The sequence below is a fragment of the Mus caroli genome, chromosome 5 (genome assembly GCF_900094665.2).
Source record: "Mus caroli chromosome 5, CAROLI_EIJ_v1.1, whole genome shotgun sequence".
NCBI classification, from domain to species: domain Eukaryota; kingdom Metazoa; phylum Chordata; class Mammalia; order Rodentia; family Muridae; genus Mus; species Mus caroli.
Window position 1 is genome coordinate 522,394 of NC_034574.1, and position 22,333 is coordinate 544,726.

At 37.3% G+C, this 22,333-nt stretch overlaps 2 protein-coding genes across 5 annotated transcripts in view; one reads left to right on the forward strand and one right to left on the reverse strand.

Moving 5' to 3' along the window:
- Ankib1 (ankyrin repeat and IBR domain containing 1) overlaps window positions 1–2,500 on the reverse strand; it is a 102,047-nt gene extending 99,547 nt beyond the window's left edge. For both annotated transcript variants that reach the window (XM_021162020.2, XM_021162019.2), the window contains exon 1: window positions 1,981–2,500. The gene's annotated coding sequence lies outside the window, so the exon portion shown is untranslated. The remainder of the gene's footprint in view (window positions 1–1,980) is intronic.
- A 30-nt stretch (window positions 2,501–2,530) lies between these two features.
- The window catches only part of Krit1 (KRIT1 ankyrin repeat containing), a 40,590-nt gene continuing 20,787 nt past the window's right edge, over window positions 2,531–22,333 (forward strand). The window contains exons 1-11 of one of the 3 annotated variants that reach the window (XM_029477843.1): window positions 2,531–2,865; window positions 5,864–5,967; window positions 6,704–6,863; window positions 9,222–9,314; window positions 10,838–10,967; window positions 11,963–12,206; window positions 12,375–12,490; window positions 12,684–12,827; window positions 18,160–18,316; window positions 18,936–19,043; window positions 21,711–21,867. In XM_029477843.1, the coding sequence (XP_029333703.1) occupies window positions 5,866–5,967; window positions 6,704–6,863; window positions 9,222–9,314; window positions 10,838–10,967; window positions 11,963–12,206; window positions 12,375–12,490; window positions 12,684–12,827; window positions 18,160–18,316; window positions 18,936–19,043; window positions 21,711–21,867 (1,411 nt within the window). In that variant the 5' untranslated portion in view covers window positions 2,531–2,865; window positions 5,864–5,865. The other 2 variants (XM_021161997.2, XM_029477842.1) reach the window with 2 other exon arrangements.

The following is a 22,333-nucleotide window of genomic DNA, read 5'->3' on the forward strand; positions in this document are numbered from 1 at the left end:
AGCTGTGACTGAACCATTGTTGGGAATTGGGCTGCCGACTGTAAGTCATCAATAAATTCTTTTACTATATAGAGACTATCCATAAGTTCTGTGACTCTAGAGAACCCTGACTAACACACTGTTCCTCTAGTTAGATACCTAAGCATTTTTAGGATGATATACAAACTCCTCCTGGCTGAGACAATTCTGAGCTGACTCTCAATATCTGACAGAAACACTTAAAAATATAACCTAGATAAATGATGCATGTACCCTCAAAGGGAAGAAAATTACTCAAAACGCTGAGGAAAGTTTTTCACTCCATTCATGGAGATCAGAGAAACTTTATTCATGCTTTTCCATCAACTGTATTTCCTCATATATGAAAATAACTTTGATCTTTTACCTACAGGCAGGCTGTATAAATATATGTATGTGTTCCACTTTCACAAGTGAGCACACCCAGGAGAGGAAGAGGAAAGACAATCACGTCTCAGAAGTGAGGGTGCCACAAGAGTGTAAGAGTGGCTAACAGACCTTCATCCCCATGGCTCAGCATGCACCTGTTTATAGCCCTTTATAAGACTGCACACATGATTTCAGGACTCGGACATAGCATAAACTCAAGATTCTCAGAGCTTTGAGGAAACAAATAAATTAAATAGGAAATGTTGTTCCTATCTTTCCTCTTTATCCCAAAAATAAAAGAAACTAGTGGAATTTTCAAAAAAGATTGTTCCATGCAGCTACTCATTCCCTGAGGAAAATCCTCAGAGCGTCTTCATCAGAAGCTGATTTTACACTTTCAACAATGCACTCAAGTCTGCACAGTGCTGGGCTTCTGTGCCAAGTAAAGTCCATTTCCAGACGGACTGTGGGAGCTACATCTTCTGAGTTTGCTTCAAACTAAACCGTGAAGTGTAAAGTTACAAAGAGAAACAGCCCAAGGTAAACTGCTAAACGGCTTGCTGGGGTGACTAAACATATTTACTGTTCCTAAAGAAATAATTTCCAAGAAAAAAAAAAATCACCAATGTTACCATACTACCTTAGTTTACAGAATATTAACAGAACCTACACCGTACAGAGGAACATTATTTTTAGAATTATCATTTGCTTTCTATAGTACCTTGAAAAGTAGTTAATGCATGACAGCTACTGTCTAATTAAAATTATATTTTAATCTAATTTCTGATAAGTTCTGCAAAAGCAACCTAAAGATGCAAACTAAAATTTACCGAGAAACAGCTTAGTCAAACAGTAATCAAAACAGTAAGAAATTAACAGCATCCAAAGTACACTATCTAAAACTCCAGATGTTTTCACATTCGGTCTTCACATTTACTAGTAAACCTGAATGGGTCGTTTCAATGCAAGATTTTTCAACATGCCGTTCCATAAGAATGACGCTTGTGAGAATAAAAACTCTTCAAGACATGCTTCATTACAGCGCTAGCTTCAATTACCTCCGACTCAACCATCAATGTACGAACAGTTCACACATACGTAGAGGAATGAGGGTACCGAGGAGCGTTCATTCTTTTGTTTGGGTGGCAAAAGCAACACATATAAAGGTTCAGTGGTGCCATCTGCACCTATCCCCACCCATGACAGTCCTACAGAGCACTTTTAACCTAGTCGCTCCTCACTATTTCTGGTCCACGGAGTTAGTGGAATCCAAGGCTTTCCAGGTCCCAACAAGGGTTGCGGAGACTGTGAGGTCCAGGGTTCTACAGAAAATGAAGGAGGGCACGAATCTTTTGAGGACAGAGGGACAAGGCGATGTAGACGTGTGTGGAGGATGGGACGCGCCGCGGAAACCGGGAGGCTTGCAAATTCGCGAGCACGAGAAACCCCGTAGGGCAGACAGGATGCTGTGCTCCTTCGGGGACGGGGAGAGAAGGGGCGACAGGCAACCCTCGCCAAGAGACGCGGAAGGGCGTGAACTAGGCAGGCTCGAGACTGCCTCGGCCAGAGCCGAGCCGCGAAGCAGAGACTTACGGTTACTTCTCCCGGCGGGGACCGGGCTCGCGTCGATTCCCCCCAGATCTGCAGGTCTTCCTCTGCCGCGGCCACCTGGCTCTCGCGCCGAGCGGGTGACCTCTCGGGTCCACTCGGCGCCCCACCCACCCGCCGGCGGCGGCTGCGGGAGCCGGAGGATGCGCGCTGGAGGCCCGCGGGAAGCGCTGCGCGAGCCCGACGCGCCCGGCGAGCTCACACTGGGCGGGCGCCCCCCATCTTCTCCCGCTGCGCGCCGCCGCTCTCAGGCTATGGAGGAGGGGGGCGGTGGCGCCTGCCTCCGCCGCTCGCTCAAGTCCAGCGCATGGTCGTGCCGCGTGCGCACGCAGCCGCGGAGGCCGACCTCCCTCCCCCGACCCCCGTCCTTGCTATAGCTAGCGTCGGGCTCGGCTGCCGCCAAACCCTGCGAGCTCACGGCCGCCCGCTCCCAGACAGCTGCGGCCGCCGCGCGAAGTACCACGGACCGGCACGAACGGCAGCTCCCCGCGGGCCGACCCGGAAGCTTTTTCAGCCGCAAACCTGAAGCGGCCTTGGGGGCGTAACCCCGGAAGTTATTGCCCGGCGCCGGTAGCGGCGGGATGGCGAGCTGAGGCCTTTGGGAACCCGAAGCTGGTGGAGAGGCTGAAGGGTTCCTGGGTCCGAGGGAGAGGAAGGACGGTGGGGAAACAGGTGCCCTGAGACCCGAACTCGCGGGGCGGCTTCTGGTGACAATCCAGGGGCTTCCTGCCACAGGAAGTTGGGGTGGGCCTCCTAGATAGGCAGAAGGAATGAGAAAACGGTGACGGGCTGGCTCCGCCAACCTTCGGCTGCCGCCCCACCCTCTGACTTGGATGTAGCGGCTCGGGAGAGGATCCGCCGCCCGCCCGGGTGAGTCTTTCCCGTTTCCTTGGCGGAAACAAGGAAAGCAAGGCAAGAAGAGCCAGACTCCGGCTGGAGCCAACGGCAGGAGCACCGAAGCTCGCCCAGGAGGCTCTGCATCAAGGCGTGTTGTTTCTTGCACGCCGGTACCGAGAAGTCACCGGCGTCTCTTGGGTGGGAACTTTTGGAGCAAAAGCAGCTTTGCCTTTTTCCCGGTAGGGGAGCACTGGTGGGTGGTGCCAAGGGAAAGACTTCCCAGGCAGTGTTGTCATTGCCAGGACAGTGACAGCTTATCGATTGTAGCTTGTCTTCTCCCATCTATCCGAGTTCTTCCTTTATATCTCCTTTTGGCTTGCACTCTCTGCTCTCTCCTCCCCTCGGTGTTTGTAACTTCACCAGAAGCCTTGATGTGGCTGGCCAACCTCAAGATTTCAGCTCCATTCCTGTCCTGCTCTCTCAGGGAACTTAGCGTGTCTTTATTGCAGACAGACTCACTGACCCACAAAGGAGTAATTACCCCTGATGTGGGCACTAAGTGAAAATTGTATGCCTCTCCTTTGTTAATCATAATGAAAATCAACAATATCCCTACATATTTTTAAAAAATCGCAGACAGCCCTCCCAGTTATGAACCATCTCCACTTACATAAGTCCTCATTTTTTAGTCAGCATATCATTCATGCCTGAGCATTTTCTCCAGTGCAGTGAGCCATATAGCATATTAGCAATGGCTTTATTTATTTTTATTTTTTTTGACTAGTTCTCTCTTCCTATCGGTTTCAGTTGCACCAGCTTTACCTTCATCGCTGGTAGCTTTTGTTGTTTTCCTGGCTTCAACCTTTGTTTCCTTTTATGTCATTGGAAGACTATTTTAAGTGCTCCAGTACAAATACTTTTTAAAAATAAAATTTTAAGCATTTTTGCATATATGTTGCTAGCAGTTAAGTTTGTTTTATATATTTAAAATATGAGTATTTAAAATATATGAGTATTCACAAATGAAACACTTTGTTAATAGACTTTTCTTATGAATTGATTGAGATAAGAATTGGTTTACTTTAAATTCTGTGCAGAAAGTTAACTACTTAGTTTCTCCCTTTAGGTACTTTATAGGAAGCATTGTTTTCTATAGTTGCCATGTTCTTTGTATAGTGTCTATAATACAGTGTCTTTTTAAGAGGTTTGCAGTTTTTAAAGCATTCATACGTATGTATATGTCTTGTTTATAGTTTATTATGTTTTAGTCGGTGTTAATCTGAGATGAAAAGCAGTTGCTAAACAGGAAGTTTTAAGAAAAGCCTCTTTTTTTTTTTTCTATAGGCAGCCCTTTTGCATGTAGTGGGTTTTTAGAATGTTCTTATTAAAAATTTTTTATCTAAAAAAAAATTCCATGAACTATCCTCAAAACTTTAAACAAGATGAAATGTCGTCATCCTAATGTTTCATTCAAGCTTCTTCAAGGAAAAACCTTTAGTTTCGGCTGTTCCTGTCTCTGTTGCCTGTTGCTGTTCCTGTCTCTGTTGCCTGGCTTTGGGACCCTCCCCTAACTAGGCTGCCTCTTCCAGCTCAGTAGGAGAAGATGCACCTAATCTTACTGAAACTTGACTTGAAGGCTGGTTGATAGCCTTGGGATGTCTCCCTCCCCTTTTCTGAAGAGAAAAGGAGAGTCTTGGGGGAGAGGAGGGAGGGGAAACCTTAGTTGAGATGTAACATAACTAAATAAATTAAATAATTGAAAAAAAGAAATACCTTTAGTTTCTTTGGTACAAAGTCAGTGAAAACTTTGTAACTAAAAAAACGTTTTATTAAGACAAATGTTTGTGAAATAATACTTGTTAAGCTTTTAGACTAAATTTTATTTAAAATGCCAGAAGTTATTGAATTTTAAAAAGAATTTCATTTTAATGAAACTTTCAAAAATAAGGCATTTTTAAATTTTAGGGAAGTGAGTCAGGGTATCAGAGTGACATCAGTTGCCTCTGAGAAAACAGAATAAAAATGTGTATCCTCTCAAGGAACATGTTCAGCCCTTTCTTGAAAGTGCTCTTTTTCTCTTTTTTCTCTCCTAGGAGTTGAAGCAGTAAGGGACTCATTAAATATGAAAAAACCATTTTACTGCCTAATGGACCTTTTAAAAAATTGAAGAGAGTTCATGTCAATGTAACTAGAAAAGAAACTCTATGGTTGATGTTCTTTTCGAAACTTACTGGCATATAACTCCGAGAACCTTTAAAGGTCAAAAAGATGAACATATTCAATCCAAGAGAAACGTTTTAGTATAGCTGTGAAGAAGTAATTGCACTGACAAAGAGAACATTCAGCAGTCACGTACACAGCTGAAATTCAGTTACTTTTTCCAAAATTGCTCAATGAAGACTTAAAAATAGTTTTGGGGAGATAGGGAGGATTACATTCATCAATATATTGAATATATTTTAAAGAACAACTTTGGATTATCTAGAAGTTTGATAACACAGACAGAAAGGATTTCTTTTTGTCAACTGACCAACTGGTTTCAATCTACAATGAACATCTCCAAAGGTTATAGAGCCTAGGTGAGGTCATCCAAATGATTAAGTCAATTTTTTTTTTTTTTTTTTTCTGAAAGCTATAGAGTGTCAGTAGGTATAAAGTAGCCAGCTACTCCCAGATTCTAAACTTCACATTTGTTTGTATAATGTGTAGGAAATAAGAGTGCATTATTCTGAACCACTATTTCAAGTCATTGTTTACTTTATAAGATATTTTATAATTGTACCACCTTTTTAAGCCTCAAATTCTTGATTCTTGATGATGAAGATAAAATTAAAGTCATTTCTTGCTTGCCTTTTAGGGATTATATATTGTAAGACATAAAAGTCAACATTTTATAATTTATTTCAAAGTAAATATTAGAAAATAAAAGTTGTTGGACTAGGATGTAATTTTTGTTTTTGTTTTGTTTCTTTACTTTGCCACCAGTTATGTCATTTCCTCTTCCAAGGAACTTTTTGTTTGTTTTATAAAGCAATGGGAAATCCAGAAAACATCGAAGATGCTTACGTTGCAGTTATTCGTCCAAAGAATACTGCCAGTCTCAACTCCCGGGAGTATAGAGCTAAGTCCTATGAAGTGAGAAGATTTAATAACATTTAATTCCTACTATTGAATGTCATTCTGTACTACCATTTACATATAAAGCATTATGAACATATGCTCTAATTGTTATTAATAAGCTAGTTAATATAGTTTTCTATACACTTGCATTTTTTCTACTGTGTGCCTTTCCTAATTTGGTGTTCATTTACGTGTGTAGGTTATTAGATTAGAAAGTTATTTGGGGGCTGAGACGTAAAGCAGTTGACAGAGTGCTTGGCTGACATAAATGTCTGAGTTTGATTCTCAGCACTGCATAAAACCAGTCGGAGTGGTCTTTGGCTACCTAGGGAGATTGAGGCCTGCCTGGGTGTGCATGAGACCCTGCCTTACAAATGAAAGAATCAGAGAAAGACAAAGTCATGATTTTCTTATGTTTATTTACTTACTTAGATCTTTGTATAATTTATGGAGTAACTCAAAAATTAAAAACTTAATGAAAAAAATTAATTTACTCAATCTAATTTCTACATTTTGCTTAAATTGCTTTTGTAATGTTATCCAAAGCCATTTTCCAATCTTGTTTGCACTATCGATTGACTTGGAAAACTACTAGTGCTAGTAGCTCACTATGATTTAATAGGTCCAGAGAGGAGACTAGCATTAGGGTTATTTTAAAGCTCCATAGATTATTCTATAATATGCACCTAATAATAATATTCTATGGAAAGTATATTTTAAACTTTGTATTAATGTCATTTTCTCATCTAAGATTTTATTGCATGAAGTTCCCATTGAAGGACAGAAAAAAAAGCGAAAGAAAGTTTTGCTGGAAACTAAACTTCAAAGCAACAGTGAAATAGCACAAGGCATATTGGACTATGTAGTAGAAACTACCAAACCAATTTCTCCTGCAAACCAGGGGATTAAAGGTAGGAAACATCTCTTTCCCTACACCTAACAATTTGGTTTTCAATACAAGAAAAAAAAATTGTGGGTTTGGGGTGCTAGAGGATTTTTTTGCTTTGTTTATGTTGTTTTGAGACAAGAGTCTCACTGTGTAACCCTAGCTGTCCTGGAACTCATTATGAAGACCAGGCTGGCCTTGAATTTGCAGAGGTCTGTCTGCTTTTGCCTCTGCTTCCTGAGTTCTGTTGAGATTAAAAACTATGCTGCTCTGTCTGGCTCAGGGGAAAAAAAAAACATTTTAAAATATTTTAAAATCAATTTCCTTCTTCCTTTCCATTTAAAAGAGTATGAAAACCTCAGGAAGTTGTTAAACTATAGCCCAGATCTTTCAAGAAGTACCTTAGATTCACTTACACAATTTTCCAGTATTTGTTACATACTTTATCATGTTCACTGTTCCAGTTTCGCCCCTCCACCACTCTGCACTGATCCTCTGTTCCCAGTGATAAGGAATTTCTATAGAACCCAAACATTTAAGAAGATGCAGTGTTAGGGATTTATTTAATGGAAAGACTAAAGACAAACTAATAGATTCAGGGTCATATTTTAATGTCCTAGAAACTTCCTATGAGCTGAAGCTAGAGGGAGTTGTGAGCCTCCATGTGGATGCAGGAACTTGAACCCAGTCCTCTGTGAGAGCAGCCAATGCTCTTAACTTATGCTTTTCTTGCTACAGATAACTTTTGCTAGCAATGTAATTTTGTAGATAATTATGTTTGTGCTAATACCAAACAGAAGAAACTAACCATAAGCCTCTCTTATGGCTAACGGAAACATATTCATGGATTAATTAGCAAAAAAACAAAAAACCCAGAAAACCAAAAATCTTTAAGTTAACAAGGTAATAGTTTTCTTGTCGTTTTGTTCATAGAAGGAAGATCCTTTAAAACATTTTTTGAAAATTAAAAAAAAAAAAAAAGAAGAAAGAAAAAAGAAAAACAACGAAAAATATTACAAACTTATTAAGCTCAGCTGGGGCAGATGGATCTCTGTGAGTTTAAGGTCAGCCTAGTCTCCAGAGGGAGTTCCAGGACAGCCAGGGCAACACAGAGAAATCCTGTCTTAAAAAAACAAAGGGGGAGGGGAGTATTAATTCTGAAAGGTTGAAGCCCATTTAAAATATTAGATAATGTTCAGTTAGTACAAGTTATTGAAAAATAACTTATTTTCACAGACTTTGGTCTCAGAAGGTATAACAGTTATAAGCTGTGTATATACAGTAGGAGTCTTTAAAAGGAAAGTATTCAGGGGCTCCAGAGATGGCTCAGTGGTTAAGAGCATTGGCTGCTCTCACAGAGGACTGGGTTCAAGTTCCTGCATCCACATGGAGGCTCACAACTCCCTCTAGCTTCAGCTCATAGGAAGTTTCTAGGACATTAAAATATGACCCTGAATCTATTAGTTTGTCTATATGTTGATCCTGTAGTATCAAAATTTACCAACATGTATTTTTTATTTTTTAATTTAAAACTCTGAATGTACTTAGTGTATGGATGCATGCCTATGTGGTCTTTTGTGTAAGTGCAGGTCATACTTGGATCATGGCTCAGAGAGAGGACAGCCTTGAGTGTCTGTCCTTGCCTTCCACCTTGTGGGATAAGAGATTTCTTTATTGTTAGCACTTCCGTACACCAGGCTACTTGGCTTCACCTTAATTCTCCTATCTACATCTACCTATTGCTTGTCCAGCAGTGGGATTATAGGCACACACTGTTGTGCCCAGATTTATCTGGCTTGGAAGATTTGAACTCAGGTTCTAAAACTTGCACAGCAAATACTTTACCCATGGAGTCATCTCCCCAACTGCCAGAATTACCAGTTTTTATTAGTGCATATAATAATAATATGATATAATATAATATAATATAATATATAGCTGCCTTTTATATATTTGAGTTTCTTTTCTAAAATCATTATTTTCTTTGGTATTTTTATACATATTTTTAATCTTTAATTTTTAAAATTTATTTATTTTTGTGATACTAGAGATCAGACTTAGACCCTTGTTCGTATTAGACAAGTGTTATGCCAATGAGGGGTCTCGACAACCTCTAAAATCTTGGTTTCTAATCTTGAAGATAATTTGTACGATTTAAATGTCTTCTATGTTAAGCCAGGTATGATAGTTTGCTCATGTAATTGCTACACTTAGGAGGCTGAGGCAGCAGGACCATGAGTTAAAGGCTAGCTTGGGCTACATGGGGAACTCAGACCTGGACTACAATGAGGTACTTAATTTCAACAAAGCAAAAAAGAAATCAAGCAAAAACTATTGTTTTACTTTGATCTTTGCCCTGTTTGTTGGGTGTTGTTGTTATTAGGGAAACGAGTGGTGCTGATGAGGAAGTTTCCTCTGGACGGAGAGAAGACAGGCAGAGAAGCAGCACTGTTTATTGTGCCATCAGTTGTCAAAGGTGATCTAAATTCACTTTACAGATTCGTAGGTGTTTTCAATGTAAATTGGAAGTTTGTTGAAGCACGTAGGAATGTACATTTATACTTAACATTGTAATATTGTTATACATGTTTTTAAGTTGACAGAAGAAAACAATGTCAAATATTTCCCCTGGTAATATATAGGCTTCTCAGCTAATTCGTATTGTTTTCATTTTTATTTTTAAGATGTCGATGTGACAAGAGAAATAATTGAAATTAAATATATTCAGGATAGGAAGCTAGAGAATGCATAGTTAAGTAGTTAGAAACAGTGACTGGGCTTCCAGAAGCCCCAGGGTTAGTACCCATCTTCCAAACAATGGCTCACAGCCATCAGTAGCTCCAATTTCAGGGGATCCAACACTGTCTTCTGGTTTCTAGGGGAACCAGGCATACACATGGCTAGACAGACATACTTGCAAGCAAAATATTCATATACATAAAATAAAATTAAAATTAAAAAGTATTCTGGTCATAAAGCAAATTTTCAAAGGATATGCCAGAAATCGATATAACTTACAATGATGCCAGAAAATGCTAATTATAGTTCTAAATTATTCTGCCTAATAATATTTAAAACACGTATAGAACAGATCTACTAAAGAATTTTAAATTGAGCTTTTGAAATCTTAGAATAATAGAAGGCAATTTTGATTTTCAGAGCAGATCCTATAATTAATTTTGAGACTTTGAATTAATCTTTAAGATTTAATTATATTTATATAGAGAAAATATTATTCCTTGCTCTTACTTGATTCATAGTATAGAAAGATTTCATTGAGGTATTTGATATGACGTTTCTTTACAACTGTAGAGTGTTGGCCTCACATGAGTTAGTAATACTTCGATTAAAAGTTAATGACTTGCCACAGACATCCATCCATCAGCCTGCTGCTGCTTCATGTGTTTATGTTATTTTGTTGGCCAGCATAGCATACAGGATTCATTTTTCTAAGCATTCTCAAGCTTAAAAAGTCTGGCCTTTCAAATGATGTTGGAAACCTTAACAGATTTTATAACATTATTGAAGAAGATTATATAAATGCTGGTGCCAGTGGGCTGGCTTAGTGATTAAAAGTGCTCTCAGTACAATCCTGATACCCAGTGTTTGATTCTTGGAACCTACATAAAATAGCCAATAAGCCTCTGGAATCCCAGCATTCCAACTGTGAGGTGAGAGATGGAGACAGTAGAATGAATGAACCAAAACTCATGGACCAACTATCCTAGTGTCTGATGCACATTGTATCAACAAGGTAGCAGATAAGAACCAACTCCCAAAAGTTATTCCCTGACCTACACACAAACACTAAATAAAATTTAAAATTATGCGTTTATCAAAGTAGACAAGTTACAGAACTGGCTTCCACTTGATTCTAGGTCTCATAATTCCAAATACAGAACAATTTGTTATATTTTTCAAATTGTGAGAATTTGTTCTATATGAAGAAAGTGTATTTGTAAACTTATATAATGGGGTAATTTCATTTTTCTTTTTCAGATAATACTAAATATGCATATACTCCCGGATGCCCAATTTTTTACTGCTTACAAGATATTATGAGAGTTTGTAGTGAATCCAGTACTCACTTTGCAACACTTACAGCAAGGATGTTAATAGCCTTGGATAAGTAAGAAATGCATTCAGAATATTTTCATCAATCATAATCATGAAATTAATTTGAGATTCACTTCTGGGAAAAAAAATTAATGAAAATAATCTAGTACATTAAAATGGTCAAATAAAGTAAATCTTAAAAAAAAAACAAAAATAAAAACAAATCTTTAGGACTGGAAAGATGACTCAGTGTTTAAGAGCACTGACTGCTCTTCCAGAGGTCCTGAGATAATTCCTAGCAACCACATGGTGGCTCACAACCATCTACAGTGGGGTTTGATGCCCTCTTCTGGTGTGTCTGAAGAGAGCAATGGTGTACTCATATACAGAAAATAATAAATCTAAAAAAAACAAAAAAAAAACAATAAAACAAACAATGGTCAACTTTTAGTTATAAGGATGAACCCCCCAACTAAGACTCCTTCCTTCTTTACAGTATGTTAATTTTTCTTTGAAGAGTAATAACCACTTGCCAGCATTCAGGATAATTCTTCTGTTAGAAAACTCGGCATGGTAGTTACTCTTTCCAGTGGACTGTCATGGTCGGTCTTTTGTGTAGTGTCACATTCCAGGAAGCCCAGTTGTAGAAGTACTTTCTACTCTTTAAAGGTGTTTTTATGATTATAGTGGCAGACATTTTAGAATAGCTGCTGTGTCTATTGACAAAGCATTTGTTAAGTACTTAACACTAAAAATATTTATAATATTTATAAGGATATTTATACCATTTATATTTATAATATAAATTAATAAAATATAATAAAAATATTTATACCATTTATAAATGAAAAATACATTATTTTTCCCTGAGCAGGGGGAAAAGATTCTCTGAAGAAGAATTTAGTAGGCTTCTTGAGACCATAAATTCTGAATATATTTATAAAATATCAATAGTAAATTTATTGAATATAGTTTTAGAAGGTGTCACATGTCAGAGTTCTACAGTAGATTTCCTTTGTCATCTTCACCTTTGAGCACAGGCCTCTGCCTCTCTGTCCACGTCTGCAGGTGGTTAGATGAACGTCATGCGCAGTCTCACTTTATTCCAGCTTTATTCCGACCTTCTCCCCTTGAACGGATAAAGACAAATGTCATAAATCCTGCGTATGCTGCTGAATTAGGCCAGATAGACAACTCACTACATATGGGCTATAGTGCACTAGAAATAAAGAGTAAAATGTTAGCCCTAGAGAAAGCAGACACCTGCATTTACAACCCTTTGTTTGGATCGGATCTTCAGTATACAAATCGGGTAAGAGTTGAATTTTGACTTTGGTTTCAAAAGACATCTTAAATATAATTTTTTCTAACAAAGATGCACAGGTTGTAATTGTAAACATTTAAATAGTATCAATGTATGAAAGTCAAACATCTGAGGCTTTTAAGTAATTTTTATAATAATTTTTTTTGCCTTTTCTAGGTAGATAAAGTGGTAATAAATCCATACTTTGGTCTTGGAGCTCCAGACTACTCAAAAATCCAAATTCCCAAACAGGAAAAATGGCAGCGAAGCATGAGCAGCGTTGTGGAAGACAAGTACAGTTTTGGTTTTACTCTTATTGCCTTTCCAAATGTGATGTTAAACTATGCATAGGTAGCACGGAAGCAGTCTGGGCACTGCCTCTGGCTGCACGGCAATAGGCGGTTCTCATAGGTGAGTCCCTTTTGTTTTGAAGAAGTGTGAATTTCAACAGTGCTTATATTTTCTTAATTTCTTTTTTACGGTTAGAGAACGGCAGTGGGTTGATGACTTTCCTTTACACCGAAATGCCTGTGAAGGAGATTCAGAATTGCTAAGCCATCTTCTCGATAAAGGATTTTCAGTCAACCAACTAGATAATGACCACTGGGCACCCATTCATTATGCATGCTGGTAAATAAATTATTCTGTTCAGGAACATTGAACTCATAATATGATTGTTTCTTATCAGAAAACTGTTGTCATTCCAGAAAGCATCTGTACCATTGCTTGTCTTCTGAGTATTCTGTTCTGATCTTTTGATTACTGTGTATATGCTGCTGTTCGGAACTGCCAGAGCTGCCCTGAGGAGAGCACTCGCAGTCTTCTTTACAAGCCGTACAGTGAGATAGCCAATAGGTAGTAAATGTCAGGGCCAACCAGGGGGCTCCATATTGCTCCTTTATGATACTGTTGTTTTGTATTACATTGGTTTATTCTTGCCATAAAATTGACATTTGTTAAACACATTGGATGTGACCTTGTATCATGCTAGAAAAGTATCCATTTAGTTCTTTCAGAATTTATGGTATCAAGAAGCCTACCAAATCCTTCTTCAAAGATTCTTCTCCCCACCAAGGGAAAAGTGTTTTTAATATTTTAGGGTAAAGTTATAAAATCATAGTATTAATTTTTAAAATTACAGATATAATGTTTAACTCAAACTGAAAATATTTAAACATCAGGTCATAATGTAGATTATACTGTCATTTTTTAAATTACTTTTATTTTTTTATAGTTCCAGTGGTTGCCTCTCTCCTGACTTGCCCTCCCACAGTTCCTCATCTCATTCCTCTTCCCCTCTGTCTCCATTCCCTCCTCCCTACTTCCTGGGGCCTCACATCTCTCGAGGGTCTTAGGCACAACTTCTCCCACTGAGGCCAGACCAGGCAGTCCTCTGCCATATATGTGTCAGGGGGCAGGGGGCCTCAGACAAGCTTGTGTATACTCCCTCATTGACGGTTCAGTGTTTGAGGGATCTCAGGGGGTCCCAATTAGTTGAGACTGCTGGTTTTCCTATGGGGTCGCCCTCCTCCTCAACTTCTTCCAGCTTTTCCCCAATTCAACCATAGGGGTCCCCGACTTCAGTCCAGTAGTTGGGTGTAAGTATCTGTGTCTGTCTCAGTCAGCTGCTTGTTGGGCCTCTCGGAGGACAGTTCTTGTCTGTGAGCACAATGTAACATCAGTAATAGTGTCAGGCCTTGGAGCCTCCCCTTATGATGGATCCCAAATTGGATTGGTCACTGGACTACCTTTCCTTGAGTCTCTTCTCCATTTTTGTCAAAGATTCTGTGAATCACTACCTTCTATTTTATCAAATGTAAGGGTGGGAACAGAATTGGGATTAGTTCTTTCTATTCATTGCACAGTATACCTTTTGGCACTCTTACTCTTTCCATAGAATTATAATAATGCTACATAGCTGAACTGAGTTCTTATTTCACAGCAGTAACAAACTGTTATAGATTATTGTCTCAAAAAGACATAGTCATTCCATTTTTTTAATGAGAAGATTGCTTTTAATGTATTGTTTTAAGTGATCTTGACTTATGCCAACGATACTACATTATTAACTACTTATTATGTATATATAGTATCTTAGTGTCACACTGAGCAAGGAACCTCACCTCTCTAAGTGTCAGTTTTATTTATCTAAAGTAAATTGTAGCAATTAGGATTGAGAAAAAGCTTGTTAGAAGCCATAAGTCCTAGGTTCATCCTTCAGCACCGCCGAGAGTAACAAATTGTAAGTAAGTAGACCATTCTAAAGTTCTTTCCAGTTCAGTTTTCATTTCTCGGATTCTAATATTTGTATTAAATTGTGTAATGGTTATATTTAATATATATGCCTTTCCTGTTTCTCTATAATTTTTTCTATTTCATCTGTAAATGTGCTCTTGATAGAAGTACAGTTGAGTGGCAGAACACTTAATCAGTGTACTTGAGATCTGAGGTTTTATCCCCAGAGCAGGGGTAAACCAAGAAGCTTAAATGAGTCCTTATGCTTCTCATTCTGAGGAATTCTTATACTTATATTTAGAACAAGCTACCCTAAATTGTCGTTAGCTGATCTAGTAGATTTCCCTCACATAACTAATAATTACCCTAGTAGAAACATTTCCTAGAGCCAAAACGGTGTAGAATACACTTTAACCCTCAAAATGCGCTGCAGAATTGGAAATGATAACATCAATGAGCTTTAATGTAGGAATCCCAGATTTATATATTTGACTTGCTTTCTATTTCGATAGGGGTTATTTTCTTCTTTAGGAAAAGAAAAGTAAAACTTTGAACTACCTATTACATAAAAACAAAAGTATAGTGTGACATTTACTGTGTTTTGGAATATACCAAGGTTTCAGAAGCAGGGGTTAGTTCCTTAGGTCTGACCTTTATTAAATTATGTCAGGTTCTAATAACCTGCTTGCATATTAACAGGATAGAATTTTAAATATCTTTCCTAAGATTAAAATAGAAAATGCACATAAAGTAATTGAGAGCCCACAGTAAGTACTGAATAAGTGATGGCTTTGATTAATAAATAGAACTGGAGTGGAGTGGGACATATGCTCAGTGGTAAGGCTTATGCTTAATATATCAAGAAGCAGGAGGACAAGAAAGGAAAGAAGAAAAATAATTGTTCAAATGTAAAAATTGATGTCTACATTTAGAATTTGTTAATTTTTAGTATTCTTAGTTACAATTTCTCATTAGTAGAATACAGAGAGAAAAAAATTCTCCTTGGATAAAATTTTCTGTCAGCTGAAACTAGTGATCATTATTGGATTTTGTGAATCTAAAGAAAGAATAGTGTGGTCCTGACTGGGTGGTGCACACTCATAACACTAGCAGTTGGGAGGCAGAGGCAGTAGTGTCAATACAAGGTTAAGCCTAGCCTTGTCTATATACCAGCCCGAGCTATATAGTGATATCCTGTCTCAAAAGAAAAAGAATAACCCAGTAAAAACCTTACTGTAAGTCACTACTTAGTGGCAGGAATATGTAGGGACACAGGCTATTTCAGGCTGTTTAGTCCTGTCCTTTTTTTTTTTTTTAAAAGTCAGATTGGCCTTGAACTTTTTATCCTCCTGCCTCTGCCTCCTAATTGCTGGGATTACAGGCAGACACCACCATTCCTGGTCCTGTCTTTATAATGTTAAAGTATATGTTTACCCCTTTCAATCTCATCCTTAAATTTTTGCTTAGATCAGTAGTTCTTAATTTTTTGGTTTGAAGACAACCTCTTTCTTTGAACATTATAAGATCCCAAAGAGCCTTTGTGTATATAGAATTAATTTAGTGATACTTATCATATTACAATTCAAAGTGAAAATTTGTTTATCAATACCCAAAACATACTATGTATAAAATAATAGCTTATAAAAAATGCCATATTTTCTAAAATAAGTCTTATTAATAATTTAATAAAAATACTGTTTTACAGTATTACAAGTCTCTATTCTCCCTAGCTAGTAGATGTAATCTCATTTCTGTTCTCCTTCCATTTTCTTCCTTCAGTCTGTTTCAGACCATGTTATAAACTTCCAAAATCTCTATCCTCCTCCTTTGTTCTCAGGCCAAATTGGATTTGAAAGGGCTTGCCTTATCATTACTATTATTGAATATTACATTGCTGTTGTTGTTGTTAGCCTTTGTTCTTTAGTCTAGTCTATGGAATTCAGAAAACCAGGTTCTCACTGGCTCATAGTCATGAAATTATGGGTAAATTACACAACTGATTCAAACATCACTTTTCTAATCCTTTTGATACAATTAGCTCTCCCTACCTCATAATTTGTTATGACAACTATATTAAATAATTGAATAAGAAAAGTTTAAAAGTAATTCAGAACTCAGGTTTGATTTAGTTACTTTTGTAACTGTTTGAACTGTTCTCTTTCACATTCTCTCCTGTCTTTTCCTGTAAGGATGTTTTTCTAAATGGAACTTAGTATTTGTAGGATAGATATTATTCTCTAACTTTTGTCAAAGAATATATATTCTTCCAGGCTTAGCAATAGTTATGCTCAGTTACATATTTTACATTTTACATATTTTCAGATAAACATTCTAGACTTTGACTTCTTCCTCAGTATTGTTATGCATTTTTAGTTGCTAATAAACAATTTAATCCCTTCTTTTTGGAGCATAAATCACTTTTAAAAATATAGTAACACCATTCTGGGGGACTCCCAAGGTGAACAGGAATACATAAAGGAAGATGAAATGGAGCAAAATGAGATAAGCCTCTTAAAAAACAAAAAATAAAATGCTAATTTTTATTTATTAATGTATTAGGAAGGCACAGGTATCTTTCTTCAGAGTAATAATGGATTTGACCTGAACAGAATGGGTAAGAAGAAAAGACCTTACACACACTGTGAAGTGACATGACTAAGAAAGGGTAGGATACAAGTGGCCAGTTCAGAATAGGGGAAAAACCACAGGGTGTGTGAAGGGAAAGAAAGCAGATGTTGAAGTCCAATCAAATAATTTTTAGTATGTTATTCCCCCCAAACCAAATTTCTCTTTCCCTTCTTCCCTACAACCCCTATTTCCACACAGCAAATTCCTGTCGTGAGTGTACGTTTGGTGTTAAGCAGAGGCTGACTCGGTATTCCTGCCATGTGCTTTGTATACTCCCGAGTCCTTGTATTACGTGCTCCTTTTCCCAAGCCTAAAATCATTTCACTTTGTTCAGTTCTGTTCTATTCAAACTTCAATTCAAATTGGTTTTTTTTAATTGTCTTGGACTAGAGATGCACCATCTCTCTTTTCCAGTCGTTTTTAAAGAGTGTACTGTTCTGCTCTTTAAAAGTTTGAAGTGTCAGAGAGATGTTTCAGGAGGTTAAGAGCACTGGCTGCTCCCAGATAACCCAGGTTCTATTCACAGGGCCCAGTTCCAAGAGCACTGCACACAGCGATGCATAGATGTATGCAGGCAAAACACCCATACACATAAAATAAAATGATCTTTAAAATATACTAAAGCATCCTAATCTTATTGATTGTTATCTTAAGCTGATTATTTATATCTTACAACATTATATAACGTATTCAGTGGAAGCTTTATTTTTTTAATGAGTTAATTTCTGAGTTTTGTGCTGTTATTTGGTTTGGTTGTTTACCTGGTGCTGGGAACTGAGCCCTGGGTTCTTGATGCATTATTTAGCAGTGAGTTACCTTCTGACCAAATTATGAACTCAGAATTCTTTCTCCTAATGTCTCCCTTTCGTTCTTCTTATGCCATCCTTTTTCTCATGTTTTAAGACTTACATTTCTTTTAGTTGATCAAAGTTGAATTGAGCCATAAAAACTTCCTAAGTTCCAGACACTTTGGTCAGTATCTTTACATTACTCCTTTGTTCTCTAGATTCCCTTTAGATACCTTGTAAAACTTGAATGTTTTTTACCATATCAGGTGGGGCTTGTTTTTTTAGGCAAATTTTATTATTTATTTTTATAGGTATGGAAAAGTTGAGGCCACTCGCATATTATTAGAGAAAGGAAAGTGCAATCCAAACCTTTTAAATGGGCAGCTCAGCTCACCGCTTCACTTTGCTGCTGGAGGCGGGCATGCTGAGATAGTACAGATCCTCCTAACTCACCCAGACATTGACAGGGTAAGGTGTTCTCTCGTCTTTATACTTTAATATTTAGCGACTAGTAAGTAGTGATAAAAATGTTTAATTGCATACTTAACAGGTCAACTAAAACAAATTTTACTTTATAGAGCTTATGTATTAACTGTGCCTCTCATCATAAGTTTTTAATTGTTTTTATTGATAAAGTACACTTCACAAAAAATGCAGTATTTTAACCACTTAGATGCACAGTTCAGAGCATCTACTACATGTATTGTTTATAAAGTCATTACATATATCCATCTCCAGAATATACATGAAATTCACTCTACATTGCATTTCCTCCAACATGTCCTGAAAGAAAACCATTTACCCATTTTCTAAAATTTTCTACTAACAAGTACTTGGTAAAAAAAAAAATATATGAAACCATGGAAACCTTTCTTAAATCTATAACTGAACTTTCAAGAAACATAACCCTATTAATTAGTGCGCTAAGTTTTTGAGCTTTTCCAATTTTTGTTATAGTATTTTCTAAGTATGGGTAATATTTACTCAATCTTTGACAGAGTATTTCTATGCAGTTTTAATTGGAAAACATGCTTTCAGAACATGTGGATTTGCAATGTCTTTTTGTTCATCCCTTCTTCCATTCTAGCACATAACAGATCAACAAGGGAGATCCCCATTAAATGTTTGTGAAGAAAACAAACAAAACAACTGGGAAGAAGCTGCAAAAATGTTGAAAGAAGCCATTAACAAGCCAGTAAGTATTATCCGAATAGTTAGAGCCAAATATCTTACCGAAATTGATAGTTTACAAAAGACCCTAGGTTTATTCCCTTTACTAAAAAGATTAATTCATAGTATAATCTCATATGACAGATGTAATTAAGACACATATCATTAGACTTTTTTTGGCATTGTGCAAACACCATGGAGTATATTTGGACAATATCCACTGTATAACCTGCTATATAAACCTAGGCTATATGGCATATAGTGTGATATGTGTGATGCCTTTAGATGTTTGCTTCTGTCATTGACCAAAATACTAAGTTCTGAGTGATTGTACTTAATTCTGTTTATTATAAATAGTTCTGCTCATTGATTCAAATTCTCCCCAAACATTTATATTTATAAACAGCAGCATTATACACCATACATTAATAATTTTCAGCAAGTCGATGTATAAGAAACTCATTTTCCTTCTCACAAAAGTGAAATAGATGATTTCCTAGGTTTGTGAAAGAGGTAGGTAGGCAGGGATGTGTGTGTGTGTGTGTGTGTGTGTTTATGCACATGTGGAAACCAGAGGATAATGTTAGGAGTCTTTATCACTTGTCCCTTTATTTTTTGAGAAAGGGTCTCACTAAACCTAAAGCCCACCATTTTGTCTAGCTTCCAGGATCTTCCTCTCTTTACTCCTCTGTCTAGCCAACTCAGGGATTAGACACAAGTAGCCATTCCCAGCTTTTATGTGGGTGCTGAGAGGTTAAACTCAGATCATCTTACATTCACAGTACTGATAATGCTACTGCTATTTAAGACTTTATGAACTTGAGGAAGGAAACTAGCTCAAAATCCAGCATTTCATGACTTGTATTTTCAGAGTCTTCCATTATAAATTTCTCTTAGTGTAAGTTATTGCTGGTACACATTTTTTGTGGCCCACTAGACTCATGAAGTTCTTTGATTTAATTCCAAGTTTATATTTCCTGAGGCATTTACTTTATATATTAAATACTCTAAAATGATACACTTAGAATTTTTTTAGTATTATTTATTTAATATATATGAGTACACTGTAGCTGTCTTCAGACACTCCAGAAGAGGGCGTCAGATCCTATCTACTACCGATGGCTGTGAGCCACCATGTAGTCGCTGGGAATTGAACTCAAGACCTCTGGAAGAGCAGTCAGTGCTTTTAACCTCTGATCTATCTCTCCAGCCCCACTTAGAAGAATTTAATAGCCAACATATATATATATTTTTTTTTAATCTTCCCTTTAATTTGACCATGGAACATTTAGAAGAAACTTTAGAAAGTGCAAACAATATAAATAATCATCTTAAAATATTGTCAGCATGTTCTTGTTTGAGCAAGTTTTGATAGTTCCTACGTTAGAAATGTAAGCTGTAGTACAGCCAAATTAAACTTATACCCAACTAGCTTACAAATAGATGAGACTCAGTCTATGGTTTATTTTATTTGGCTTTGATAATTATGGGGAGTGGGGGAAAAATAATCCCTAATCTACTCTTCTAACTGCTAGCCTGACTACCTCCTCAGTGGTGTATTCCAGATACTGGCTATTTCTCCTGGCCAAGTTCTCATGGTCCATCTCCCCTCATGGCAGCTTCCTCCTCTCCTCTTGTTCTTCTCCTTCTCTTGAACTCTCTTTCCTCCTCTCTCTTTTCCACCCCTTCAACAAGGTAACCCCCTTCAGTTATTGGCTGTAGCCAGTTTTGTTTTGTTTTTTAACCATAGTTTTAAATTAAGGAATAAGATTTGCACAACAAAACTCTATAAACATGAGAATTCACTTGTAGGCCTAGACCTTCAGGTAGAGAATTTAACATTACATTACATTACAATACATAGCAACAGACCAAACCTCAACACTATACCCTGAAGAGTATGAAGTTGGGCAGAAAGTATCTTGTTCCTCTATGGTATGTAATTATTTTTTTATTACATGTTTTCTTTATTTACATTGTAAATTTTATCCCCTTTCCTCACTTCACCTCCAACCCCCCACCCCATCTCATCCTGCCCTTAACTTGCTCACTAAACCACCCACCCCTGCTTCCCTGTCCTGGCATTCCCCTACACTGGGGCATCGAGCCTTCTCAAGACCAAGGGACTCTCCTCTCATTGATGTCCCACAAGGTCATCCTCTGCTACATATGAGGCTGGAGACATGGGTCCCTCCATGTGTACCCTTTGGTTGGTGGTTTAGTCCCTGGGAGCTCTGGGGGTGTTCTTCCTATTGGGCTGCAAACCCCTTAAGCTCCTTGTGTCCTTTCTCTAACTCCTTCATTAGGGACCCTGTGCTCAGTCCAATGGGTGACTGTGAGCATCCATTTCTGTATTTATGTAATTATTTTGAATGTGTATGTGAATGTGTCTGCATGTGCTTGAATTATTTTGAATGTGTATGTGAATGTGTCTGCATGTGCTTGAATTATTTTGAATGTGTATGTGAATGTGTCTGCATGTGTTTGTGAGTATCTACAGGGACCATAAGATGGCATTGGATTCCCTCAACCTGGAATTGCAAGTGATTGTGAACCTCTCAAAATAGGTGTAGGGAATTAAACTCCAATTCTCTACATGAACAGCAAGTGTTCTTGACTACTCAACTGTCTATTCAGGCTCAGGATATAGAATTTTTAGATGGCTTACATGGCTTTTCATATTTTTTCCTAGTATGAAAAAGTTCGAATCTACAGAATGGATGGATCATACCGTTCTGTTGAACTAAAGCATGGCAATAATACCACAGCACAGCAGATAATGGAAGGAATGCGACTCTCTCAGGAAACTCAGCAATATTTCACTATTTGGATCTGTTCAGAAAATCTTAGTAAGAAAACTCGAGAGGGGGAAGTAGTTTACTATTTAAACCTCATTGCTCCTTTTTGAACGTGCATTAAGAAACTTGTGGATAGCAATAATTATTATTGACTTTTAGCTATATTTCATATTATTAGTGTTCAAACTGAAATGCTTCATTCAAAGCATGCTGAAATTAGTAAACACCAGAGGTTTTCTCTCTGACAATACAGTTAGTTTGAATGCTATTAAATGTAAAATTCATACATCTTGCCTTTATTTTCAGTGTTTCTCTCAAAGTGAAATATTTATGTTAGTTTTCTGTTGAACTTCTTATTTAAAATCAACTTAATATCAATGTATATTTATCCTTCTAAGTTTACTGTAAGTACTTGCAAAATATAATTAATTGTATGGTAATTATCTTTGAATATATGTTTAGCACCAAATAATCATAATTATTTATAATTAAGTAAAACCACAACGGAATCAAGGAT